General features: G+C 53.2%; 1 protein-coding gene across 1 annotated transcript; it reads left to right on the top strand.

Moving 5' to 3' along the window:
• The first annotated feature begins 513 nt into the window (after positions 1-513).
• Positions 514-6,907, top strand: cmtr2 (cap methyltransferase 2). Its single transcript, XM_085990925.1, has one exon. The coding sequence runs from the start codon at positions 755-757 to the stop codon at positions 3,125-3,127; it is 2,373 nt and encodes a 790-aa protein (XP_085847051.1). The 5' UTR covers positions 514-754; the 3' UTR covers positions 3,128-6,907.
• The last annotated feature ends 1,476 nt before the right edge of the window (positions 6,908-8,383 follow it).

Here is an 8,383-nt window from a genome sequence, read left to right as displayed (position 1 = left end):
TCTCCTCCCCCCCCCCTCTCCTCCCCCCCCCTCTCCTCCCCCCCCCTCTCCTCCCCCCCCCCTCTCCTCCCCCCCCCCTCTCCTCCCCCCCCCTCTCCTCCCCCCCCCCTCTCCTCCCCCCCCCTCTCCTCCCCCCCCCCTCTCCTCCCCCCCCTCTCCTCCCCCCCCTCTCCTCCCCCCCCCTCTCCTCCCCCCCCCCTCTCCTCCCCCCCCCTCTCCTCCCCCCCCTCTCCTCCCCCCCCCTCTCCTCCCCCCCCCTCTCCTCCCCCCCCCCTCTCCTCCCCCCCCCTCTCCTCCCCCCCCCTCTCCTCCCCCCCCCTCTCCTCCCCCCCCCCTCTCCTCCCCCCCCCTCTCCTCCCCCCCCCCTCTCCTCCCCCCCCCCCTCTCCTCCCCCCCCCCTCTCCTCCCCCCCCCCTCTCCTCCCCCCCCCCTCTCCTCCCCCCCCCTCTCCTCTCCTCCCCCCCCCCCCCCCCCGATAAGCGGTCCAGCATGGTTCCATCGCTCTGGGGTTCGGAGGCATGTTTCTGTCGATTGACCAATGTACTCCCAGCCCCCGGGCTGTGTGGGGTTGGGCCATGTCAGAGTAAGGTTCAGCTGCGACGCCCCACACGGTCCAGCAGCCTGCCAGTGCTCAGTGTCTCAGCCTCTAACAAAATCGACTGCTTGACAGGTGCCCATAACCCAGTGAGGAAGTATGGGAGTAATTTTGGCAAGGATGAGTTTAGCACACTCTGCCTTTCACTGAATGTGAGACATGGAAAGTGGTGGGGTGGCTTGGTCGAAGACTGAAGAAAATAAATCACTGAAAACTTTCAATTGGTTCTCTTACAGACCCGTGGAGCCCAGCACGATGAAGTGTGCAAGTCGGAAACGACCACATGTGGAGCACATGGTGGATCTCCCTCAGTTCAGTCGTCCTGTTCTCCACGAGATCGAGGACCTTTTCAACAAAAAGTTCACCTTTCAGAAGCCAGCTGGCAAGCACTGGCGCCTGCCCAGTGTCAGCGAGGTGTGCACAGGGGTGCGGCAGCAGTCCGACCGGCTGCAGGCTCTCAAGGAATCCCTCAACGACGTGAAGAACCAGCTGAGCGACAAGGAGCTGGAGAAGTGGCACGAGCACACCGCCTTCACCAACCGGGCAGGCAAGGTCATCCCGCACGTGAAGAGGACCATGAATGCTGAGCTGTGCACGCAGGCCTGGTGCAAGTTTCACGAGATCCTGGGTACGTTTCCCTTGCTCCCGGAGGAGGCACTCCGGGACGGGGAGCTGAGCTCTGTGCACCTTTGTGAGGCTCCTGGGGCTTTCATCGCCAGCCTCAATCACTACCTGAGGTCCCACCGCATCCCCTGCGATTGGAATTGGGTCGCCAATACCCTCAACCCCTACCATGAAGGCAATGACACCGGCATGATGATAATGGACGACCGGCTCATTGCGGGCACGCTGCCCTGGTGGTATTTTGGCCCTGATGACACCGGGGACATCATGGTCTTGAAGTATCTCGAGGGGCTGATAGAATTCACCCAGAACATGAAGAGCATCCACTTGGTGACAGCGGACGGGAGCTTCGACTGCCAAGACAACCCTGGCGAGCAGGAGGCCCTGGTGTCTCCCTTGCACTACTGCGAGACCATCGCGGCCTTGAAACTCCTCAGCCCGAAAGGCTCCTTTGTGTTGAAGATGTTCACCTTGTTCGAGCACTCCTCGGTCTGTCTGCTTTACCTGCTCAACTGCTGCTTCCGCCAGGTCCACGTCTTCAAGCCGGGCACCAGCAAATCGGGAAACTCGGAAGTCTACGCGGTTTGTCTCGGGTACGCGGGCAAGGGCGCCCTTGGTGACCACCTCGCCCAGCTGGTGCTGAGCTACGGGCCGGACGTGGTCCAGGAGGCCTCGCTCGCCCGGGCTGCCGTTCCGCAGCCGTTCCTGGAGCAGCTGGAGGACTGCTGCGCCCTCTTCCACAAGCATCAGACTGACACCATCCGGGAGAATCTCCGGCTGTTTGGGCAGCTGGGTGAGGAGGAGGCTAGGCAGCTGGAGGCCAAGCGGACCTGCGCCGCTGACTTTTACCTGCACCGTTTCCAACTGCGCCGCGTGGCCCGGGAGGACTGGTTGCTGAAGAGGTCGCGGGTCGGGTGCAGCCTGGCCGGCCGGTTGTTCACACACCAGAAGAAGCAGCAGCACCATGGTTCGTACAATGAGAGGCGGGAGCTGGCCGGCCTGGCCTGGCAGGAGCGGGTGCGCAAGGGCTCTCTCGGCCCTCAGGTGAACGAGCACTGCCCAGCTGCCCGGGAGGCTGGCCACGTCCTGGAGGGGGCAGAGGGCGTCGACTGCCAGTCTTGGTACGGTTTGGAAGGCAGGAGGCTGAGCAGGCTGGCCAGCTCTCCGTTCTGTGACGTGGAGCTGCTGCGGAGCTTGGGTGAGGCGGTGACGGAGTGGGCGGCAGAGGGCCGAGCGGCTGTGCCCCCTTGCCGCTCCTGCAGCCTTTATTCCGTCGGCTTGGTGCTAGCTGAACTCGCTGGCCAGGTGAAGAAGCAGCAAGCGGGGTTCTGCGCCCACGACGGCGAGCCCTTGGAGTGCCTTGTGATTGGGAGCCCGGGGGCCTTCCCCGCCCTGGAGCAGGACAGCGGCTTCCAGCTCCGGCTCTGTGAGGCTGCAGTTCCGCTGCCTGATCGGTGCACCGTGCTTCACGACGGAGAGCCCGGCTACCAGGAGTGGCTGCTCAGCGCCGTGCTCTGCGCCGTGATGGAGTGTAGAGACGGCGGCGCGCTCGTCCTCCCCATCCTCTCGTCCTTCACCCGCTTCACGGCGGACCTGATATTCGTGCTACAGCACTGCTTCCGAGCCCTGACCTTCGTTTGCCCCACCTCCTCGGACGCTATGGGGACCCAAGCTGTCTTGCTATGCGCCGGCTTTCAGCGGCCGTCGGATGAGGACTTGGCGTTCCTGACGAGGCTGAGCGAGCGCGTGACTCAGCTGCTGGAGTCTGAGTCGGATCAACCCCAGCAGGTCCTGCAGTTCGTGCCCATGGAGCTGCTGCTCGGAGGGGCTCTGCCAGAGTTTCTGAGCGCACTCAACACCGCCGTCGCAAAGCAGAGGCTTCACCTGGTCATCCAGGCCACAACATAAACTGGCACCGTCCAATCAACGGGAGGGAACTGTCCAGCACCGTCCAATCAATGGGAGTCACATGGCCAGCAGCGTCCAATCGGTGGGAGCGAAGGCCACACCGGAATTTGCCGCAATCCATCTGTGCAGTGGGCGAGTCTCTGTCCATCAGAGCCAACAATCGGCTTGGTGTGAAGTGCAAGGAATGTTTACAAGACACAGCCCAGTCAAGGTCCATCTCGTGAGTTACTGATAGCTGAACGTGATCACAAGGCACTAATCAAGGGGCTCGGAGAAAGTGCCAGGGGAAAATTTGAACAGTGTTAGCTTGACCCTGCGATTAGTTTGGTGCCTTACAACTGCTTTGGGAAATCTCTGTAATATGGTGCGGTTTGCGGGATGTGTTAACCGTGTGCTACTGGAGACGGTGGTGCCCAGTGCCGAAGCACAGTGATGCTCAGGTTGAGGAATAAACAGTCGGAATTGCTGTTGCGCTTATCCAAATAATTCTTTCCCGCTGTAATATACCCGTATGGGGGGGACCATTTTACACCAGGCACTCGTGCTCAAAACCCAGGTGTGGGCTGTGTGAAGAGTGATGTGGTTCATGGCACGGGCTATCTGAGCTTGCCAGCTTCTCGGGACTTCCTCATCCTGACTGGTGGCGGGAGACGGCTTTTCTAAATGAATTTCCTTTGAGGCTGTCGCTCCGAGCGAGCCTGGCAATGGGTGAAGCAGTCGCCTTGACGCCAACAATGCTGGGAAGTTGTGAAGAGCTGTGGCGAGCATTTTAACGCAGCTTGTAGTGGGATTCATTGCTGGACATCTGCTTTCCCCTTTTGATTTATTTTCCCGCCCCTCGATTCCCTTCCTTCTGTTACCTCTATATATAGGTTGGAAAAATTGTTCCATACTACTGGAGGCTGGGCTTGCCCATACTGCACAGTGAGAGTGAAACTGCCCCATGAGTGTGGGTAGATCCTGGCACCATTGGTCCGGAACTCGACCTGTGGCAGCGGAGGGATTACTGCGGCATTGACTGGTGTGTATCGGGCCCAGTACGCTATAGAAACCTGGCAACTGCTCGGATGCATGTGGTGCTGGAGAGCTGAGGGGTCTGCTCCCCTGTCCTGGTGATGTTAAACTATCCGTTCCCAACAATTTGCATAAATCTCTAACCACAGACGCCAGCAGCTCTGGCTGTTCGGATTTAGCTGCCAATAAGGTGACAGCCTTTTCCAAACCTCCAGGCCCATCGAGTTCAAACAGGGCAGACCAGTGAGTCAGAAATAGAGCCACCAACAGAACCCAGATGCCTGGGGTGGAATTGGCTCGTGGGCCATGGTTTGGACACCCCGTCTCACTTGAGTTTCAGATGAATGTGTCCCTGCCTTTTTAGCTTTCAACCCCCCAGCCTGGTTGGTGTCTACACCAGTCTGTTGTGGTAAATCTTAGGCTGCTCCCTCGTGGCTGACCGATGCAGAACTGTCACTCGTGGCAGTGGGCTGCAGAGTTGAAGTGTGACTGCCTGCTCGTGGTGGGAATTCCTGGCAAACCAGACAGAGTGCCCTTTATGTGTCATCCCCTGCCCTTCCCCGCTTGTTGCCTGCCCAGCACCTCACCCACATGGCCATTCACCCACCATCTAATGTACAGGTGACCGTTTTTTTGTTTTAAGCTTCCTTCTCTGGGTGCCCCACCTTGCACTTCCGATATTGTTCTGGAGCCAAGCAGGCCACAGGGGTAGCTCCTGTTGACCACTGCTGCCTGTAGGGACATTGCCTGACCCCCCCCACCCGGTTAATGAGTGGGGTCACTGGTTAGTGAGTGGGGTCTTGGGGTCACTGGTTAGTGCTTGTGCTGAGCTATAGCTGCATAATGCTAACCGGTGGTATTTTGTGTAACCCTCAACTTTTTTTTAAACTTTATGTCTGATGATGGATTTGGAAGCAAAGCCGTTTCTCCCGCTGCAGTCCAGTGTGTGTTGTACCGGGTGTGTGAAGTAATATGCCACAGAGCGGTTAGCCGGAGCTTGTATGAAATTTTGTGTCAAGTGTAACCAGGTGTGTCCTTTGTTGTGTTGTCCTGATTGCTCAGCCTCTGTGGGTCCATTTTATTTTTAGTACGTATTGTAAAATCTCACACTCTGCCTTAAATGTTTTTTTCTAGTTCACAAGATGATTTTTTGGGAAAGAGGCTGACTAATTTTGTATATCTGAAATGTAAGATTTTATTTTCCAGATGATTTATGGTTTAACAATATCAATAAACTCTAAACAGGATAATGAAGAAAGGAAGACTAGTATTTATGGACTGCATTTCACAACCTCAGCATGTCTGAGCGCTTCACAGCGTAGTGGAGTCACTGTTGTAATGTGGGAAACGCGGCAGCCAATTTGCGCACAGCAAGCTCCCACAAACAGCAATGTGATAATGACCAGATAATCTGTTTTAGTGATGGTGGTTGAGGGATATAATTGGTCAAGACGCTGCCCTGCTCTTCTTCGAAATAGTGCCATGGGATTTTTTACGTCTACCTGCGCGGGCAGACAGGGCCTCGGTTTAACGTCTCATCTGAAAGACAGCACCTCCGACAGTGCAGTGTTCCCTCAGCACTGCACTGGAGTGTCAGCCCGGATTATGGCCCAGGGCAGATTGTAACCAGTCGCCCCTGGTGGAGCTAGCATGCTGCCCAGAGTGGCAGCACGGACCATCATTGTCTCGACTGGGGGGGCGGTGGGGTGAAAGAGATGGAACCAATATGTAGGAGAGACCAAAACATGTGCATTTGCTAACAGCTGGTTGGCAGCCTTGGTACTGCACCTTCAGGAGAGGAGAATACCAGAGAGAAATCAGTAGTACGGTCAGAATAGGATTTGCTCCTTTGGAAGATGAGCTGGATTTTAAACACGCACAGAACTTGCTGGGGTTCATGATTTATGGATGGGCCCTTCACATTCCACAGAGAGCCCCTGTTAGGAGAAAGTTCTCCATGCACCACAAGCCTGTAACACCATCATAGAATCGCACAGCACAGAAGGAGGCTATTTGCCTCGGCACTCCCCAGCTCTTTCCCCATAGCTCTGCAATTTCCTCCCCTTTAATTATTTATCCTATCGTAAACCCCTAGGTTCCTGACACTCTAAACAGAAGAATGTGAAAAGGTCCTGTAAAGGATACAAATGCTGTTTTTAAAAAAAAAAAAAAAAAAAAAATTAAAAATCCCCTGCCCTCCCTCCCCAAAAAAGTGACTAATTACTGTACCAAAAGCAGCTGCAGACTTGTGGCCGAGCACAATATTTCTGGGTGGGGTAGGAATGGCCTGTTTTGTTTCCATGTTTCAGGTGGGGGCCTGCCTTTCGATGGTAGGACTGACTGGGATACCTGTTTATACACACACTGCAGGAGGAGTGCAGTCAAGTGCGATTTTAGAAATTCTGTCTAGTTACCATATTTCTGTGAATGAAAAGGAAGCCCTGGTTTGTTATGCGTGATATTCTGGTTTCATGTACAGGTTCTTGAAAATGATATTTAACTTTGTTCAATGTCTGGCTTAATTTTGAAAATGTGCACTTTATTTTCTTACACTCTCCTTTGAAGCTCAGAGAAAATGAGAAATCCAACCAGCTTAGTATCAGGGTTTGCTTTTGTATCTGACCTCCGTTTTGATATTGACTCAGTTACTTTTCGGAGATTGTTTCTCAATTTAAATAAAACAAGGTCAACGATTGATGTTTGAGATAAATGAGTACAAACATGTTTTTGTATGGGGAACAATTAAAGGTTTTCAAATCACTACAACATATGTTTATGTTTTGTTTTCTGTTGCTCCAACTTTTTTGGCAAATCACACTGAGGAATGTCGCTGCTGTGGAAACTATCTCCATGTCAAACACTCTCTCAGGGCAGGTACGGCACGGGTTAGATATAGAGCAAAGCTCCCTCTACACTGTCCCATCAAATACTCCCCGGGGCAGGGACAGCACGGGTTACATAAGAAATAAGAGCAGGAGTAGGCCATTTGAGCCTGCTCTGCCATTCAATGCGATCATGGCTGATGATCTGCCTCAACTCCATTCATCGGCCCTATCGCCATATCCAATGATGCCCTTACTAGTCAGAAATCTATCGACTTCTGTTTTGAATATACCCAATGACTGAGCCTCCACAGCCCTCTGGGGTAGAGAATTCCAAAAATTCACCACCCTCTGAAGAAATTTCTTCTCATCTCAGTCCTAAATGGCCTACCCTTTATCTTGAGTCTGTGGCCCCTGGTTCTAGACTCCCCAGCCAAGGGAAACGTTCTTCCAGTATCCATCCTATCAAGCCCACTGTAATAATTTTGTATGCTTCAATGAGATCCCCTCATTCTTCTGAATTCAAGAGAATACAGGCTTGGTTTACTCATCCTCATACAAAAGTCCCGCCATCCCAGGAATCAATCTCGTGAACCTTCGTTGCACTCCCTCGATGGCAAGTATATCCTTCCTTAGGTAAGGAGACCAAAATTGTACACAATACTCCAGGTGTGGTCTCACCAAGGCCCTATATATTTGGAGTAAGACTTCTTTACTTCTGTACTCAAATCCTCTTGTAATGAAGGCCAGCATACCATTTGCCTTCCTAATGGCTTGCTGCACCTGCACATTCACTTTCAGTGACTCATGCACAAGGACACACAGGTCCCTTTGAGCATCTGCATTCCCCAATCTTTCACCATTTAGGAAATACTCTGCCTTTCTGTTTTTTCTACCAAAGTGGATAACTTCACAATTATCCACATATTACATTTGGCATGTTCTTGCCCACTCACTGAGCCTGGCGAGATCCCCTTGAAGCCTCTTCACGACTGACACTGCCACCTAGCTTTGTATCATCAACAACTTTGGAAATGTTACATTTAGTCCCCTCATCCAAATCATTGATATAGATTGTGAATAGCTGGGGCCCAAGCACTGATCCTTGCGATACCCCACTAGTCACAGCCTGCCATCCTGAAAAAGACCCATTTATCCATACTATTTGTTTTCTGTTAACCAATTCTCAATCCATTCTAGTATATTACCCCCAATTCCATATGCCCTAATTTTGTTCACCAAACTCTTGTGTGGGACCTTATCGAAGGCCTTCTGAAAATCCAGATACACCACATTTACTGGTTCTCCTTTGTCTACTCCACTAGTTACATCCTCAAAGAACTCCAATAGGTTTGTCAAACAGGATTTCCCTTTCATAAATCCATGTTGACTCTGCCTAATATTACTATTAGTTTCCAAG

This window comes from Somniosus microcephalus, chromosome 6 (genome assembly GCF_052327205.1).
Source record: "Somniosus microcephalus isolate GS21.2 chromosome 6, FLI_Smic_1.0, whole genome shotgun sequence".
Taxonomy (NCBI): Eukaryota; Metazoa; Chordata; class Chondrichthyes; order Squaliformes; family Somniosidae; genus Somniosus; species Somniosus microcephalus.
Note: the sequence above shows the minus strand (reverse complement) of the source record. Positions and strands in the feature narration are given on the sequence as shown.

Coding starts and splice junctions, on each gene's coding strand:
- cmtr2 (XM_085990925.1), top strand. CDS start 755: ATGGAAAGTGGTGGGGTGGCTTGGTCGAAGACTGAAGAAAATAAATCA.